Source organism: Aricia agestis, chromosome 11, assembly GCF_905147365.1.
Source record: "Aricia agestis chromosome 11, ilAriAges1.1, whole genome shotgun sequence".
NCBI classification, from domain to species: Eukaryota; Metazoa; Arthropoda; class Insecta; order Lepidoptera; family Lycaenidae; genus Aricia; species Aricia agestis.
This window is the reverse complement of record NC_056416.1, coordinates 5,144,308-5,164,071: the sequence shown is the minus strand read 5'-3', so window position 1 is coordinate 5,164,071 and position 19,764 is coordinate 5,144,308. Positions and strand designations below refer to the sequence as shown.

The following is a 19,764-nucleotide window of genomic DNA, read 5'->3' as shown; positions in this document are numbered from 1 at the left end:
GTGTAACTATAGTATTATTAATCTTATTTAAAAAAATATTAACAAACTAGGCTACAAATAATAAAAACTAAGGAAGAGTAATGCCCGTTCTCACCAACGACACCTAAAATTTAGGTGTTGTTGGTGAAAACGGGCATAACTCCGTCAAAAAACATGCTCCACAATACTTGTCAAAAAAGTGTACCTTAGGTACACATTTCAATACATTTGCAATATTTCGGTGGCCTTGATCGGTATCAGGCTGACGTTACATGACAGTTCGAAAGGAACCAAAACTGTGGTAGTATGGGAGTTATAGGGTGTTATGTTTCCTTAGATTTTATTATTCGTAGAACTTGAGAGGTATCAAACTTTCTTATCACAAAATACATCTAAGGTACATAGGCAGTGGCTTTTAATAAATGTTTTGGTGAGCTTTGATTATAAAAAAAAGACTGCAAAATTCTAAATTAACACTGTCTAAGATGCTGCTAAGTCACCTAACATAATGAAACAAAGTACGCACGACCAGTTAAATAATAACTGTCGATTTCACGATTGTCACGAGTCACGACATTTCTGGGTTTTTTGTCGACAACTTAATAGAGTAAAGTGTTTTTGTTACTACTTTGTGATCACGACGGTTGGTTCCGGATATTAGATGGACGTGCTCAAATAAGGACATTAACCTGTTACAAAATTAAGGTATTTGTATCCGCTGTGGATGATTTATAGGTACAGTTTTCTGCGAAGGAAATAACCAATCTCTATATTATAGCGCGGAAATTGTACTATCAGAGAAGTTGATTGCTAGGCAGATAGGTGACCACTGACCTACGTAGTTTGTCGCGTTACGTCAAACCCAGCCTACAGATCACAATTATTAACGTTGAAAGGTACATTGCACCTGAATAATTATTGACATGATCCGATCAAATGACGTTGGTCTGGCAACTGCCTAGAAATCAATTTCCTCGATGGTACATACTCCATGCGTTCCATTTGATGTTAAAAACAATCAAAACGCTCAAAATGACTCCTATTTTGAGCGTTTTGATCGTTTTTAACATCAAATGGAACGCGGAGATTGTCGTCGACTCGACATAGATAGAGATACAGTGACAGACGACAGATGCATATTTTGAAATTTAATATGAAAATAGTATGGATTCCTGGCTACTGGATAATAGATATTCACTCTTACACCTATCACTTAACAGATATTCTACTTATACCTGTTAGTCTATATCGTTATTTATTAAACTTTCATAAATATACGATATCTTCGATATTTTACGGTTGCTTATTGCTTTATTAATCTTTGTGATAAAATTTGAAATTAATTACATAACGGCGTATATACCTAGAAAAGTATATTGTAATATAACATTCTTATATTTTGTTACTTAAGAATATAATATTATAAAGGCTTTACCTAATTGTAAAATGCACTTACTTAGACAACGTCGTAGAAATGCGTGCTTCTACTAATTCTTAATCAGAGTAATAACATGCAGGTGGTGTCATTGATAAGATATTTTTATCAATTACTTGTTTCCACGATGTTAACATGCCATTTACTTCCAAAGTTTACAAAAACAAAAAATAAAACTGAAAACTTAATAATTCAAATTTTATCATATTAGTATTGAATTATCTATTACGTACTTAAAAGTGTATGGATTGATGCGATAATGTGTAATGAAAACTTGAAATTAAAATAATTATAACATCCTGTAATCGTTTCTGATACCATACGTAGTACAATATATTATAATGTATCATGTATCTACTTAGCTGTCTTTGTTAAAAACTAAAATTAAGATACTTACATAGTGTATTATTCGAAACAGCTCACACCAAAACTATGACCTACTCGTACGATAGCCAGATCTACTTTGGCCATCGTCTGTGCTCGTCCTAGTATATAAGCCAGGCTATCTCCAGCCGGTGAGTCAGAGCAAACAAACACACCCTCGCTGGAAGCGGTGGTTTTCCGAATTATCGATTGTAAAGCTGTAAAATATGACGAATCCTAGATTAAGAACTTATAGGAAGTAGTATTTTTAGCAAACGATGCAATGGTTCTTATCTAAATGCGATAAGTATATGTATAGTAATATTTATTGCGTAGTTTCTTTCCAAAGAAAATTCAATGAGATGATAGTGATTTAAAAAGAGGTTTCACATAAAATCTCCTTGTTGGAATTAAAATATATCGGTTGGCAAAATCTTATAAAGCAGTGACATTGAAAGCAGTAAATTATTGTCAAATTCACAAGTTTCAATGTCAAATATTGGTCAAATACTTGTAAAATTTTTACAGAAAAGTTCACAAGAACTGCAACAAAAATTTTTTATAAGATAATGAACATCATTAAGATAATGTAATTCTTTCGTGTACGTTTTGATGTTATTTATTTTTCAGGGAAGGGAGGGAAAGAGGGAAGTATTTATTCGGTTATTTTTTAATCCGTATTCGAAACCTACCTAACTTAAGGACGAAGGTATATCTAGTATGATTTTTAGGTTAAAAACTTAATGCCTTCGTTCTGTACCTCTTTTACTTATCTTTATAGTATTTACTTAAATACTAGCCCAAAAATACTTTAGATGTAGCATGTAGCCCTGCCTTATCAATTATTATCATACAATTCTGATACACAATTTTTTTTCCAATATAGAGACTAGAGTTGTTAAAGGTAAGTTTATATCATGGACGTATTTTTTACCTCTGTGGTTTATATATTATGTCGTAGGATGATTTGATAAATCGGATTATCCCGAAAATTCTAGGGACTTCGCGAAAACACGGATAATTAGACAATCGTGATTAAATTTTTCAACCTTACTGACAAAAGTTCGTGTTTTCGCGAAAACGCGAGTCGCCTTAGTAAGATTGCGAAATGAATCGTTAGTTATTATCGAAAAAAATCACTGATTGGTCGGTTTAAGCATCCCACAACAACATCTTCTCTGATTGGTTGAATTCATTGTCACGCGTTGTTTTTTTTTTTTTTTTTGTGGTCGTTTTTGTAAGCGAGCTAGCAGTTTTTGATATTTTAATGTGTTTAAAATTGCAGTTGGACTTGAAAAATAGTGCGAAAAGTTATCTAAAAGGGTGTATACTACATACAAAATGACTGATACAAGACGTGAAATTAGTGCTGAAAGTTCAACAGATCCAGAAACTAATTCTGATATTATGGTTGAGATAAGAAAAATGTTAAATAAAAAGTAAAGTTCCTATGAAGAGGGCTCATTTCTTACCTTTTATAATTCTAGGGTGTAATACCATAGAATAGATAATAGTACAAGTAGTAATACCTCAAAGATACATATAGAAAAAATAGTAACCAATCAGAATAAGAGTTGGCCAGTAAGCAAAAATCAAGCCAATCAGCGTTAAGAATGTGCAATGGTAAGAAAGGCAACTCGTGTTTTCGCAAAAAAATAACTTTTTTTAGAGGAATTGAAAAATATAAAGAGCAATATCTAATTATCCGTATTTTCGCGAAGTCCCTAGAATTTTCGCGATAATCCGATTTATCAAATCATCCTACGACATATATACAAAATAGCGGTCAATCCAAGGACATTTCAGCCGTTATTAAATAAATATCGTCGCAAAGCTCTAAGGCAGTATAACGGTCAATTTATTATACCAATTTCAATGACTATACGATCCAATTTTAAATATTATGTCACTTCTACACTTGTATGCGCTGAATATTTGCGTCATGTTGTGTGCGTTCTTTGAATGTTCAGTCTCATACTGTATGTGTAGCCAGTTTCTTTGTTTCTTCAAATTATAAGGGAAAAAATGAGTAATCGTGCTTATGTTATAAAATGTCAGTTATCTGGTTCTTCCATTCACGTCTTTAATTATGATCGAATATTACAGGTTAACAATATTTCATAATTTATAAAATAAATATTGTATAGAATATTTTTACAGAAACTATATCAAGTAGGATAGCATCAATTACAAACTCCTTACATGTCAGCCAAACCAAAAGAAAAGTAAGTATTATTGTACTAAGAGTAGGTAGATTAAACATTAATACCATAAAGAGAAGCCGCTAATGAGAAAATTATTTTAGAAAACTCAGGAAGAAGCCCAGAATGTCAACGAATAACTATGCGTCAAAATTAGCAGGTCAATACTGTAAAAGTTATCAGCATGAAATGTCTTATTTTGTAGAAAACACAAGGTAGTAAATTGATCTTTATATTTATTATTTTTATAATAGAACATATTATTTCTGCAATGCTTTCACGCTAGACTCTAGAGGCAGCACTGGCATAGGCAGTAAACAAAAATTTTCGTTCGACGTTTGACATAGGTAGTCTTAGAAAATTAGTTTCAAAATCGTCGATCAGACCAAATAATTCATGTAGTTTTGAAAGTTGCTACAGTTATTCCTAAAGGTATCCAGATGAATATACTAAAAGTCCCTGAGTTGACTAATGTTTTGAGGTAATTTATAGGAAAAATGTAGATAATTAATGTAGAATTCACTAAAGAGATATTTTAAATAATTTTCGAGTCGCAAGCAAAAACCTTGAAAAAGTGACCTTTCCCCCACCGCCAGCTCGCGTCCCTCCCTCGGGGACTTTTAGTATATTCACTTGGACCCCTTAGGAACAACTGTACCAACTTTCAAAACTACATATTTGAATTATTTCGTCTGTATTCCTTAATTTTCCCAGGCCAACAACGTTTCTGCCGATATTCTGATATGACGTGTGCAACTTGTGGGATTTTGGTCGGGTTATTTGCTGTATGTGCTAGTAACGCCCTCTGCTCGGACTATTGCATAATATAATACTCTCTCACTAACAAATCTGACAAATGGTGAAATTTTAGCGTAACCAGTTTGGAAGATGAAAGAAATAAAAGTCCAACTTTTCCGTTTAAGCAGACTCCAAGTGGAAATTTAAAGGTGCAAACAAATCAGGTAGAACAACTCTATCTAATTCTACAATAATTTAATACTTATAAATTATAATATACCTAATTATTAGACTAATATATTATAAATATAATAAATATGAAAGTCCGTTTGTTTGTTAACACCCAAACCGTTGAACCGATTTTGCTGGGTATGGAGATACTTTGAGTACAGGGACAGGATATGGGATAATTTTTATCCGGGAAAAAACATCTAGGTATACTGTATTTTTTTTTTAATGAAATAAGGGGGCAAACGAGCAAACGGGTCACCTGATGGAAAGCAACTTCCGTCGCCCATGGACACTTGCAGCATCTGAAGAGCTGCAGGTGTGTTGCCGGCCTTTTAAGAGGGAATAATGTAATAGGGGAGGGTAGGGATGGGAAGGGAAGGGAATAGGGTAGGGGAATTGTCGTCTGGTAAACTCACTCACTCGGCGAAACACAACGCAAGCGCTGTGTTTCACCCCGGTTTTCTGTGAGAACGTGGTATTTCTCCGGTCGAGCCGGACCATTCGTGCCGAAGCATGGCTCTCCCACGTCTAGATTACATGTATATTATAATTTAAGTGTAATAATGAGTAACATAACGTTTTTGCTGCAATAATATGTATAATGAAAACTAATACCTCAGGTAGTGTTTCAATCTTCCTCGGTCGGAGTACTTTTAGCTGATCCGTCACAAGCCGAAGTCAAAATAAAGTTCGAAGGAAAATCTACGGATGATGATAATGTTAGTAAAATTCACTTATATAATATTTTTAAAGATGAATTTTGTAATATATTATATTAAAATTTACTACAATCACTATAAGTAGAAATAAAAACAGACAGAATATTAAGATGATAATGTTGGTCAAATTAAACTTACAATATGTAGATGCACAATAATTAACAAGCAAAAAATAAGATAACATTGAATGACCAAACTTCATCATTAGGAAAGCTCCGATCCTTCTGATAGACAATATGATGTACGAGAAATAAACTTAAAACCAACAACCCAGAGGACACAAAATCTAAATGACTTGAAAGCACTGGGATACACAATCAGTACGCCAATAGATGGGATAAGAGTGCAGCTACCGAAAAAACGAGATCTTTACCAAGAATTTTTCAAACGACTTCATAATCGTATGTAAGTTCCTATAGCTGATGCTCGAAATAATATAATTGAAACTACCATCGTTCTTATAATCAATAAACTTTCTTTAGAAACACGGACGTCGATGTGCAAATCGGCAAAAGCGATTTCAATTGCCATCGAATGGTTCTACAAATTTACTCTACATTCTTTGATGCTAATCGCCAGAAAAGTATACAATTACCTGAGGTAAGACAAGAACTTGAGGTGTTCAAGCTAAATTTAATCTCACAACAGCGGTAAGATCTTTATCTCTTGCTCTCTACTGTGAGCCTCTTGTCTCATAGGCCGTAAGTGTATTGCATTGCTTTCCTTCGTCGAGTCCCCATACAAACCACCAATTGAATAATTCCGACATTTAGTTATTATTATGAAACTGTTTTAGGATATCGTTTCTCCAAAAACATTTGAGACTATCTATGATTGGATGATATATAACAGTCCAGAAAATAACAAATTTCTACAGAGGCATAACATTCTACAAGTGTTCTGCGCTGCACGATACTTGGGCATAAAGGGTAAATATAATATCTAAGAATGGTAAGCAAATATTGTGATAAAAAATAATTAAAATGTTTTTTTTTTTTCATAAGACAGACCTCGAAGATCAATGTTGGTCGTTCATACTAAATGAAAATATGTTCAATGAAGATACAGCATTTTCGATGTTCATAGAAGCGAGGAATAAAGGATTAACACCTATTGTAGATGTTATGGTACGGTAAAATGCATCTGGAGTCAAAAATTTTCTAATAATAAAATACGTATTCACAAAAAAATAATTTTAGGTACCCAGGATCAAAAAATTCTTTCTACCCTTGGTGGCTTCTAATGATTTTATTGATCTTGAAGTTGATGAAGTTGTTACTATTTTACGGTCTAATCATATTTGTGTAACGAGGTATGTCGAGAATCATAATATTTATACTTACGTCTTTTTTTTTTTTTTTATGAAATAAGGGGGCAAACGAGCAAACGGGTCACCTGATGGAAAGCAACTTCCGTCGCCCATGGACACTCGCAGCATCAGAAGAACGCAGGTGCGTTGCCGGCCTTCTAAGGGGTAATAGGGGAGGGTAGGGAAGGGAATAGGGGAGGGTACGGAAGGAAATAGGGGAGGGTAGGGAAAGGAAAAGGGTAGGGGATTGGGCCTCCGGTAAACTCTCTTACTCGGCGAAACACAGCGGAAGCGCTGTTTCACGCCGGTTTTCTGTGAGAACGTGGTATCTCTCCGGTCGAGCCGGCCCATTCGTGCCGAAGCATGGATCTCCCACGTCCCCAAAGAAAACGTCTAAACGTCCTCCTCCACCTCCACGTCGTTAACCTCCACGTCTAAAGAAATAATAAAAGAGATTAAGTTATCCGAGTAAATTAACTATGAAGTGTCAATTCATAAAGAGTTGATTTTACTGATCCTTATATCTATACAGGTTCAACATGTTTAATATAAAGGTTAAGGGTTGATTCAGACCGCAACGTGACGCGTAGATGCATATTTTCTAAATTTATATGGATTTGACAGATTCGCAAGACGTCTCACGCAATTAAAATCTGTCAAATTCATACTAATTTATGACGCGTCGCGCCTCACCTCGCCTCGTCGCGTTGCGGCATGAATTGACCCTAAGGCGAAACCGTGCTTTCATGTCGCATAGCTCCATTGCTATTTACTGCGTAGTGCGGCTAAGCTCAAACGTTTAGGAACTAAACAGTTAATACATAACTTTAAGCGAAACAGAAGTACTAATGGCAGCAGTCAGATGGCTTCACGGGAATTGGCCAGCTCGGTCCAAATACACTGTTGACGTCATGAGATGTGTGCGTTTTGGTCTCATCTCGCCATGGCAGCTCGTCGACATCAAGAGGAACCCTGAGAATTCCGAAATTTTAGAGATCGTCAGCGATCCAGAAATACAGCAGATGGTTGATGACGGGCTTGCGTGAGTATTTCACAATAGATGAACATTAGACAGTAGACTTTAACTACTTTAAAGACACTTTAAATTCGTGTGTAAAGAAATAAAGCTATTTCTTCATACAACTTCTAGTTAAAGCCTAAATGCCTAAGCCTAAATGAACTAAGTACAACAAAAAAAAGTCGTTAGTAATGACATATCACATAAACCTGAAAGTTAAAAATACCCAGATTTTTTATAACATTCTTTGGTCAAACAAAACACAAACATCACCAAACCGCCAAAATATACCCAATATTTGGGTTAAGCAGTCTAACAAAAATCAATATAATTTGATAAGGTAAACACACGTCATGAGGTGTGGATAAGTCCCCTTGCCGCTCCCAAGAATTTGGCGACGTTATCAATGATTGAATCGGTATGCGTTACGAAATTCGCAGATACGTCATCATTAAGTACTGGTACGGCAACAGTTCGCAGAACTACAGTCATTGGACCGACGTGCTCGGTCTCACGGAACCCATGGACAGAAATTGGATCGGTGAGGAAAAGGTAAAGGATAGAAAGATAATAATTATAATAAAACACTTAATTTCTCACGATTGCAAAAAGATACACGTAATACATCTCAAACTAAAAACTTGTTAAATAATATGTGGGCAAAGTCGATCTAATCGCTAAAAGCGATTTTTTCGACAAAATTTGTGTTAATTGGACAACTTTAATGTAAGCGGAAGAGCTTTAAAATCTGAAGTTACTAAGTAATTAGCGAAGTAGAAAAATACGTCAAAATTATTTTCTGCCTTAGGTTTTATAGTTACAATAATTTTTACATTTTACATTCACAAATTAAGTTATATGTATGTTACCAGTTTAAAAAGACTCGTCCGCAATAATGGCCAACAACTTTGATATCTGACCATAAAAAGACTCTTCGTTCTCTCCCAAGGTTATTGCCACTAGATTTTCAAAAGTCATTGTCAATAGACCAATAGTAAAAACATAATTCGTATCTTCAGACTCAAGATCAATTTATCAGACAATTCATTCTGCGCCATTTCTAATCGAATCATGAATCATCGTTATCGTAAGACTACCTAAAGTTCGTTCCCGTGTTTTGTACGTCATCAGGATCATGTGACGTACTAAAACTTCTTGGAATTCCTAGAACAATAAACTTAGTCTAAAAGAGTTCTTTTAACTAGAAATTTCCATGAGAAACCTACTTATTGTTACATCAACTGTGTGTCATTATTAGTACTTCTGCATTGCATCTGTGGAAGTTAAAATAGCGTTATATGCTAGAAATTAGAATCACGTCCAAGGGCTTCCTTTTATAAGTCTGGAACAATTCCAGGTACGAAGAGAGCAGTATATAGTCTTTTCAGTTATACTACGAAATCCTTATGTTCGAAATTAGCGTTACTTTTACCAGAATCACGTGACGTACAAGGAGTTCCTGAAATACCTGGAACAGTTCCGGGTGCCGCGGGAGCAGATGTACCAGCAGATGGCGATGATGCAGTCACCGAGACGGAGTGAGGATGCTGCAGGTTATGACATCATGTTTTTGTTGGTTCACCACAGTTTTTTTTCGTTAGGAAGAGTTAATGGCCCAAGAGCTTGCGACAGCCAGACTTTTGTCATTACAAAAGCTGAAAGTTTACCTGTTTGGGACTTCTACAAAGGTAAGAACGACCAAAAACTATGGAGTTTTGGTCGCGGTTACTTTAGGAGGTATCCAGTTCTGACTGACCAGGGCTACCCGAACTTCGAGAAAGAGCAAAGCTCAATTTCATAGCTTATAATATTCTTCACGGTAAGTGGAGGAATCTCGTCTTTCAGTGCCGGACATTTTTGACAGTTGCTTCCTACGTCGGCCAGACACATACAAGTTTAAAGGTGTCTGGCAGTGGGAAGACGAGATGCCTCTACTTACTTTCAACTTTCTGCTTTTATAAAATAAGGAAAGTGGAGCCGTCGCTGGCTCTTACTCTACAAGAGAGTGAAACTTCAAAATTGAGTAAAGTCACGCGAACCCTATATCTCTGTAAATTCAACGCGGAAGTAAAAATTCAAAATGAATATCCTACCTTTTATGAAATTGACTTTCGAGTTGCAATAAAATCTTTTTCAAGTAGCAATGTTTCAATTAATTCGACAGGCAGCTTACGTGGTATCAACAAAGACTCTATCGACATGCAAAGACAGAAGTTTGACTTCCCTTTGCCTGCTATGATACAGGGACTGAGGAACAACAAAAATTTACCATCGCTACCTGACTTTTTTAAGGACAAATTAAAGGTAAGCCTCAAAAAAAGTCAAAATCCAAAAAATAAAATAAAATTGTTTCTGTCATGTAGACTTTCAGAAAATATTTGCAAAAAATTATTCTGAATAAAAAAAATTGAGTTTGAGTTGAGTTATCTTTCTCATCTCCACATAACTTACTTAATTAGTTTACTGTGGTCCAAACCACGAAACTAAATAAGTCAAAGAGAAAGTTTTGTAACCCGTCTCATGGTTCTTACCATAATCCACTTTAACTTATGTCTAGAACACTGCAAGTCGAGGTCCATCACCGACCAAGTCCCCACCACAATGCAGCTACAAACAAAACTTAATGGAGAAAAATATAAAGGTAAGTAAAATCGAAAGGGTCAAAATCAAATCAGTAAACCAAAATCTAAGTTAAGTATATCAGAATCACAGCAATAATTATTGCTATGACTGCCTATTGCTATTAAATAGCAATACGTTACTTCACAAGAATATAATTTTGATATACAGTTTCACAATTTTAGCTACGCGACAATGTGTATGAAATAGAGAACGAATCTACGGATGATGTTAATACCACGCTCAAAACGACAGACGCCGGGGGTACAGATTCTGTTGTCTCTGGGAGCAGTGACACGGTACTTTATTTTATTAATAAACTATAATAATAATAATAGCTTCCACACCGGTTTCGGTGACGGTGGCCGGTTTCATTATAACCAGGCCAGCTACGCAGGAGTAATTTTATAGTGCCCAAGTGTGTGCGCAGTACACAAGAGCACTCTCTATTCCTTTACTCTCATAACCCAGTGGGACGGAAGACCGACACGACCGGCGAAAGGTCAGGCGCAGGACCGACTTTGTACATGCCCATCCGACGCATATGGATCATCTTACTTGTCAGACAATCAGGTGATCAGCCTGCATTGTCCTAACCAAACTTGTAAATAACTTGTTTCCAACGCGGGAATCGAACCCACGACCTCCGAGTCAAGAGCCGCGCTCTATGCCACTAGACCACGGAGGCGTTCAATAAACTAGCTATCCCGGCAAACGTTGTTTTGCCATAAAATGATTTTGAAACCGTGGAAATCGGTTCGTGCGTTCTGGAGTTATAGCGTCAGAAAGGAAAACCCGATTTATTTTTATATAAAATTAGATTAAATTTATATGATTAATATTTAGTAAATCACATAATATTATATTTGCGAAAGTTTATGGACGGCTGGAGCGATTTGAATAAAATTTAGTATGGAGTTAGTTGATACCGTGGATATTAACACAAAGGCTAATGTTTTATTATTATTATTATTATCAGCCTACAGTTTCCCATTGCTGGGCAAAGGCCTCCCCTCTTTCTTTCCAAAGTTCACGATCCTGTGATGTTGTTGGCATCTAGTTCGTCGCGCCACCTTTTCTTGGGTCGGCCTCTGGAAGTCACTCCGAAACTAGACGCGCCCACCTGTCCGGGTGCATACGGACGTGTCCTGCCCAGCTCCACTTGAGGCTAGCTGCCTTTCTGCCTACGTCAACGAGCTTCGTTTGGGAACGCAGGATGGTATTCCGGACGCGGTCAATCCTTTTTATACCTAGAATGCTGCGTTCCATAGTTCGTTGGCAAAGGCTAATGTTTACTGCGGAAAAATATTACAATTATTTTTTCCCTAATAAACTGTGGGTAACACCGAGGATACAGTTGGATTTTAATCATTAATATTGTGACGGTAATAAATAATATTTTCAGGGTAATTTTTGTCCGAGGCACGAGAGAAGGCAGAGTGTAGCAGCCAGCTACCTGGCCTCCGCTACTGCTGCCTTATCTGCTTTGAAACGGTAACAAATATTAATAATCTTCTTTAAAAGTGAGAAAGTAGGTAACAAGATATTCAAATCCAGCTTTTGCCGGCGGCTTCTCCCGCGTGGAATTATGAAAACGACATGATTAAAAAAAAACATAACTTTTATACAAAAATTATAGCCTATATGTCACTCAGGAACACACCAGCTTTTTACTGATGTTACAATTTTTGCAATCGGACCAGTTGTTTCAGAGATTACCTCTTATAATAAACATAATCGGCCAAGTGCGAGCCGCACTCACGCACGAAGGGTTCCGTACCGTTATAGAGCAAAAATATGTCAAAAATGGTGTTTTTGTATGGGAGCCCCCTTAAATTTTTATTTTATTTTAATATTATAATTAAATATTAAAGTACACTTATAACAAAGGATTTTGTGAATAATTCAAGTGCCTACCTGTTTCCATTATTGACATAGAGCAAAAAAGGCCGAAAAAATCACGTTTGTTGCATGGGAGCCACCCGTAAATATTTATTTTATTTCGTTTTTAGTATTTTTCATTATATCGGCAACAAAAATACACAATCTGTGAAAATTTCAGAAGTCTAGCCATAGCGGTTACAGAGATACAGCCTGGAGACATACAGACAGACGGACAGACGGACAGACATCGAAGTCTCAGTAATAGGGTCCCCTTTGGGTACGGAACCCTAAAAATAAACTTTACCTCTTTATTATATTAGTGTAGATAAGGATAATGCGAAGATTTGTTTGAACTTTGACCCTGTAGTCGTTGAAGTCTTTTCCTTGACCAATCGTCAATTTACTATTTTTCAATTCTTAACGATTCTTTTTGGTCTTTTCAGTGAATCAAACAATAAGAAGGAAATAAGGAGCGCCTCAGATATGTTCACACACGAGTCTACTGATGCGCAGAACACCACTAAGCAAAGCCCCCAGATATCGCTGTTTGACGAATCTAAAGAACAGTTGGCGAAATTGAAAATGTAATGTTTCCCTACAGATAATACCTACAGAGTTGACTATTATGATGCCTTTTCATAATAATCTACAGTCATCGCCTTTGTTAGTAGTGGTGTATGATGGCGGACGATATATAAGTAAAAAAAAACACTTTTTGAACATCTACATAATATGAGGGCTGCCACCATTGATATAGATTTTGGATAAAATTTTCTAAACGTAATCACGCTTAAAAGGTGTATTTTTTTCTTTGTATTCTTACAGAGAACGCTTTTTACATTTTAAATATTGTCACCTTGCACATTTTTATCTCGAATTAATAAAGTTTTTATGTTTTTTATTTCTTTTAAAAATTTTCCCGCCTGTAATGACTTTCTTGACAGACTATACACGGTCGTGTCGCATGGCTTCAGTGCAGTTACTACTTACTCCTAAAGTGGTCTTTACCTTCATGTTGTAGGAACAAACTGTCAGCGTCAATACTTGGACCGTCCAACAAGAACTACGTGATAGACGGTTCGCTGTTCGACTGGGAACGCGAGACGGTGCTGGTGTTTGGTGGCACAGACCCACACACTAATTACGGTGTCCCAGGGAATACGGGGAAGGATATTTACAAGTGAGTTGTTCCGAAGCTACTTACAAAGAAAGGTAAGAGCCAATCCACACGGTGCGATGGGTAAAGCATTGCGTCGACGCAGCGCACACATGACGGACAGCAGCCCCCGAGACGAAGCGGGAGGGGGTGTTGACGTTAAGACTGCTTCGTAATAACGCTGCGATTACGCAGCGCCCGTGTGGCCGGCTATGCGTTAAACGGCAGCGCTGCGTCGACGCAACACTGCCTTTGCGTTGTTTTACATACAAATAACCGAGGTGTTCACACGGCGCGATGCGTCGTCGCAACGCACACATGATGGACAGCAGCCACCGAGACAAACCGGGAGGGAGTGTTGACGTTAAGACTGCATCGTAATAACGCTGCGATAACACAGCGCCCGTGTGGCCGGATATGCGTCAAACGGTAGCGCTACGTCATCGCGACGCGCCGTGTGGACTGGCCCTTATTTATTAACTTGTTACTTACCTAAGTGACTGAAATACAGAAATTTATATAATATACGTTTTTTTTGTGCTGAGTATAATTTATTTTTTTAACCGCTGTGAAAAATTTGAACTTCTTTTAAGTTTTAATTCGTTTATTTTATTTGCAACTCAGGGTATTGTTTCTACGCTATACAAATCGAAATCAGCGTGCGGTATTACGGCAAACAATCGCACTTAGCTTATAATAGCTTTGTGCTAGTGTTTGTATAGAGGCCGTGTTAATTTTCAGGTTCGATCCTGTGGCGAACTCGTGGGAGCACGTGGGCGAGCTGCCGGAGCCGCGTCACCACCACTCCGTCACCTTCTTCAGGGGACGAGTGTTTTTAGCTGGTATATTATTTTATTTTTACTAAGCAGAGCAAATTAATCTAACATAACAGGAGGGCCGAACTCCTATTCTTAATAATTACTAATAGTGAGTATTGTAGCCGAGCAGGGATTTTGTCGCGGAACAATTTTCTTACTTTTCGGCTACCTACTTACTACTCTAGCTGCACCGTGCCTTAGTCAGAGGTGAACTGTAATGTGACTAATAATAACGCCTCTAGTCTACCGATGCGTCTGCAAACTGCGAAATATCTGCGAAACAGGAATAGAGCGAGATGCAATATAACGCACTAGTTGATGCCCGCAACTCCGTTGCGCCAAAATTCGTTTATCGTGCGGGAGCCGTACATTTTTTCGGGATTAAAAGTATCTCATGTCCTTTGCCGGGACTCATAGTATCTCCATGCCAAATTTCAGCGAAATCGGTTCAGCGGTTTGGGCGTGAAGAGGTAACAGACAGACAGACACACACTTTCGCATTTATAATATGTATATTAGCATGGACTGTCGTGTGGCGGATGAGACGCAGTTCGCAACGTCGGTGGACTAGAGGCGTTTAGATTATCTAAACGCCTCTAGTCCATCTATCTAAATTAGATATGAGTTAATGACTAATGACTCGAATCCCCAGGTGGTGCGGATCCCCGCGAGGACGACCTCCGCGGCAAGTCGGTGGTGGTGTCCACCGTGTGGAGCTTCGAGCCCGTCACCAGGTCGTGGTACAGCGAGTCGGGGCTGGCCACCCCCCGCAAGAACTTCGGCCTCGTCGTCCACCGCATGGCCTTGTATGCCATCGGCGGACAGGATAAGAAGGGCAAGTGGGTAAACTGCATACTATGTTCAGACGAATACCTCAATATACGAGTATCTTTTCAAGAATCACTTGTATAAAAGCATCGAATAATTGGAATCTATTGGATATTGAAAGCATCGAATACTCTTGATTTGTTTATTGGTAAAACCCAGACCATATTATAATCCATACTTCCATACTATCCAAACCATTGAACCGATTTTGCTTAAATTTGGAATGGAGATACTTTTTATCTTATCTTTTTTTTTTTCTTCAAATATTTTTTTAAATCTTCAAATAAACGAATTTTGGCGCAACGGAGTTGCGGGCGTCATCTAGTTCGTCATAATATCCTTGTATCGAATTGTTTAATACTATTTTTGACTTCTTTCGAGATTTCATTGAAAATTAGCAAACAAACCTTTCGTCGTTATTTCTCTGTCTGTGTATAATATTATGTCAATAAGTTCTGTTATGACTCCTGTCAGTATGCATAAGCCTTAAAATTCCGCTTGAAGCAGATACCTGCTGATGTATACTGAACAGCTGGTATTTACAACACGGCACCAACTTTACAGGATCCTTCGCTCCGTAGAAAAGTTCGACCTCAAGTCAGGGTCCTGGAGCGAGGTGCAGCCTTTACTGGTGGCTCGGATGGCGGTGGCGGCGACCAAGTACCGCGACTACATCTGGGTGGCAGGCGGCATGCCCGGCGACAAGAAGACCCCCGCCTGCGCCACTGTCGAGTGCTACAACTCGAATACTAACCAGTGAGTTGTTTCTGGAATTGGTGATTGAACATAAATAAAAGATCTTTTTTGGTGACTGGTGGCCAAGGCCTCTTCACTTGTTATAAGTTTAAGATGTTTTAAATTCTAAGCCGTTTAGAATCACTAGGATAGTTTTAAGAAACAGTTACATTTTTCCTTGAAACGATGTCTACAGTTTACCGTGAGAATTTAGAATTGCGTATCTAAAATTATACGCTCAAGTAAACACCACAATTTCTAGAAATTCGGCGCAGTCATGGATGACTAGATTTACGCTACATATACTTAGCTCACATAAACAAAATAATAGTTCACTCTGATTCTACTACTTTAGCTCTGGATTAATGTAGCTTCGTTTTATGTGCAATCTAGTTCGTTTCTTATTAAAAAAAAGGTCATCCTCACAAAATGACAAGTCGACGCCTATCGCGTTCAGCCTACCTAGCATACGCCAACGAAATATCTCACTCTACATCTTTTCTCGATGTTTGATGGTTTGTCTCTTCATCTCTATTCACCCTAGCAGCCTGCCTAGCATACGCCAACGAGATATCTCACTCTTGAGATAATTAAAAGACAAACATTTTTTCTCGCGTAGATCTATCATCGAAATAACACATTTTTATAGAGTTTGGTCGAGATAATGTCGAGATTTTGACATTATGAGACGAGTAACTACTCGTCTCATAATGTCAAAATTTAATTATCTCGAGAGTGAGATATCTCGTTGGCGTATGCTAGGTAGGCTGGAATCAGATGGGTCAGAACTTCAAAAGATAGTAAAACATAGACTTTTTCTGTTTGGCAGAAAGTTTTTTAAACCGAACAAGGAAGGTCAGTGTATTGTTGTTGGACCAAAATTGTAGAATTCGGGTACAAATACAGAATAACCGGTACCTGTTTAATTTCCAGATGGACTGAGATACAGAGCTTGCGGTTTCCAAGATGTTTCGCGTCGCTTTTCGCCATGAACGATAAGTTGTATATCATCGGCGGAGCGGGGAAAATTACTGACAATGTAAGTAGATCATGCGTCTTCTAATATTCACTAGTCATATCTTACTAGTATTCTGTATCTCTCTTGATAAACATAGAAATAGAAGTATAAGATACACCTTGAAGTAGTAATAAGGCGCATTATGTGACAAAATATGCTCAACGTTGAATATTTTCACCACAGAACAAACGTACTCGCAAACAATCTAATTCACGTTCCCATTAAAAGCATTAGCACACTTCAGCATTGTACGCCATTGAATCCTATTGTACTCTACAATTGAAAACTTCTCATTAATTATTCCAGGACCAGACACCAAGCAGCGTATCAGCCGTCGACGTGTGGGACTGGGGGACGCGGGAGTGGCGGCTGGAGACGGAGATGTCCATACCGCGGCACGGCCACGCGCTCGCCTACCTCGGCACGCAGCTCATTATAGTCGGTGAGTCGGGGGGATAGAGTTCACAGTCGCCTGACAAGGAACATTCATCATCGTTGATAAGTCGAAGAAATAAAGCTCACAGTCGCGTGGCAAAAGATAGAGAAGCTGATATATTTGGCAGTAACTCAGAGGATACTACAATAGACGCATGAGAACTGTCAACGAAGCTCAAATTCGCGTTACAAGTTAAAACACAGTTATAATGAGGTACAGAGTTGTTGTCTCAAACAGTCAGCATTATTTGGTTCACTAAATAACAGACATGGGTCAATTCACATTATAACGAAACGTGGTGTTGTGAATTGCGATGGTATTGTAAACGCAGCACCGCAAGCAATGTGTGTCGTTTCAACGTGTGTTTTCTTGTGTAGAAAATAAAGTTCAGCTTTGAATGGGTCATTCAAAAATGCATTGCTTCGTCGCCCGTTGCAATGTGAATCGTAAATCGATATAATTTAATTGTTCCACCCCCATGCTAGCTAAATCTTGATTTAAACCTCCGAAAGCTAAAGCTGTTAGTAAGCTTAAAAGCTTACTGACAGGAAAATTATATACATAACTTATGTATGTAATTTTCCTGCATAACAGAATTCAGAATGTCAGCCTAACTTTAACACTCGTGAAATACGAGACGTGCTTATGGCTCGACGCCAAATGTACGCCATACGTGTTGTTTCAAATGCCATCGTCAGCAGTGCATTTCGCATAACGCTGACATCGGTCTTTTTGAGAATGACAATTAAAATGTATAAAGCTACGAATAATAAAAACTAGTATAAAGGCATAAAAGTTAACGATATTAACTATATTTTATTTTTTGTGAGACTTAGGACTTGTTTCACCACTTCCTGATAAGTGCCAGATAGTCTATCCACAACTTATCTGACAGATAGAATGTGGAGTATCTGTCAGATAAGTTGTGGATAGCCTGTGGTCGAATGAGGTAGTTCTACAAAATATTTTTTTTAACTGTATGTACCTGGTCCTCGTCTAAGCAAAGTGCTTCTATCACTTGGAGTGTCATTACGAAATTTTTGAACCCTAATTATTAAAATCCGATCGGTAGCTAGCTAGATAGATCCTACTCTACGAGACCGATGAACCAAGTTTGCCTGAACCGCATTCTTGGAAAGGAAAATACTGTAGAGCAGGCGGGTGTCAGTCTACCCAACTATCCCCAACTATTCCCAACTATCCCTAAAATCTCCCACTTCTTTAATTCTCCATCATTAATATTTCTTCGGGGCTCGTGCATGGAGATAATACATCATGCACGAGCTCCAAAGAATATTGCTATAACATTACCCCTCTTTCTGACTTCACTGTAGTCGGTGCAATTTTCAAGGTGGCGTAACAACGATCTACATGCGAGCTCTCAACAACGTGGAGTCGTTCTGCTTCGAGCGTCGCGCGTGGATCAGGGGCGTAGCCATCCTGCCGAGCCCGCTGTCGGGACATGGCGCAGTTACACTACCCCCGGCCTCGCTTATGTAGCATGGTGATTTGTTTAGAATAAATTTAATCTTAGGCTTCAGTCTCGAAACCAGCGGGCAGCGGGGCGGGAGCGGCGGGGTGCGTGACAAAGTAGATTTATGTGGACAGGTCCCGAAAACCGAGCGGCGGCGGCGCGCGGTGTAATAGACGGCTTATCCATATAAATCGCACCGCTCTCGCCCAGTTGCCCGCTGGTTTTGAAACTAAAGCTTAAGAGCGTATTATCACAGTTAGCACATGGCGAGCGACTTCAGCAACAGGACCTCAGCGGATGCGTCGCATTCGCGATGTTTTCAGTGCGCATTCGCGGCGTGTTCGCGACGTATTCGCTGCGCGCCCGCTCTGTTCTAACCACTAGTGTGATAACGACTTAATACAAACTAATTAAATTAAATTATTTTAGAAATACCTTCACATAAAAGTGCAATAAATTTATTTCGTAGCACAAAGGATTGTTAGTACTTAGTTTGTCTATATTTTGCAGTAATTGTATTATTTAGTAAAGTATCGGAAAGCAGTATACAAACCACCGCTTGGTATAACAGAATACAGATGTGATCTCTCTGGCTTATGTGGTATTAAATTAAATGTAAATTATGCTATGTATGCTAAATTATACAGTCAAATATAACTATTGAAAATAAAAAAGTCTTATTTTTATTACCTATTACAATTTAAAACGTCCCACTATTAACGTAAAACCTACAACAGAATTAAGACGAATTTTAGAAGCAAAAGTATAAAGCGTCTATGAAACTGTTTTGAATTTTCTAGTAC

At 38.0% G+C, this 19,764-nt stretch overlaps 1 protein-coding gene across 4 annotated transcripts; it reads left to right on the top strand.

Annotated features, from left to right (window-relative positions):
* Positions 1-2,452: 2,452 nt before the first annotated feature.
* LOC121731508 lies at positions 2,453-19,600 on the top strand. 4 transcript variants are annotated; one of them, XM_042120942.1, is made up of 25 exons: positions 2,453-2,508; positions 3,938-4,002; positions 4,083-4,193; positions 4,850-4,940; positions 5,568-5,666; positions 5,875-6,071; positions 6,149-6,266; positions 6,463-6,595; positions 6,675-6,793; positions 6,866-6,978; positions 7,808-8,017; positions 8,434-8,545; positions 9,429-9,546; positions 10,158-10,297; positions 10,551-10,634; positions 10,798-10,911; positions 12,018-12,106; positions 12,940-13,080; positions 13,518-13,676; positions 14,394-14,494; positions 15,123-15,309; positions 15,863-16,054; positions 16,967-17,072; positions 17,358-17,493; positions 18,839-19,600. In XM_042120942.1, the coding sequence occupies exons 2-25, from the start codon at positions 3,980-3,982 to the stop codon at positions 18,985-18,987; spliced, it is 3,042 nt and encodes a 1,013-aa protein (XP_041976876.1). In that variant the 5' UTR covers positions 2,453-2,508; positions 3,938-3,979; the 3' UTR covers positions 18,988-19,600. The 4 variants fall into 4 exon arrangements, with proteins under 4 accessions (XP_041976876.1, XP_041976878.1, XP_041976877.1 ...); XM_042120943.1 differs by having other exon boundaries at positions 2,475-2,486; positions 3,987-4,002; XM_042120944.1 differs by lacking the exon at positions 10,798-10,911.
* Positions 19,601-19,764: the final 164 nt, after the last annotated feature.

Coding starts and splice junctions, on each gene's coding strand:
- LOC121731508 (XM_042120942.1), top strand. CDS start 3,980: ATGTCAGCCAAACCAAAAGAAAA. Junction 12,107..12,939: donor GCCTTATCTGCTTTGAAACG/GTAACAAATATT, acceptor TGGTCTTTTCAG/TGAATCAAACAATAAGAAGG. Junction 13,677..14,393: donor ACGGGGAAGGATATTTACAA/GTGAGTTGTTCC, acceptor GTTAATTTTCAG/GTTCGATCCTGTGGCGAACT.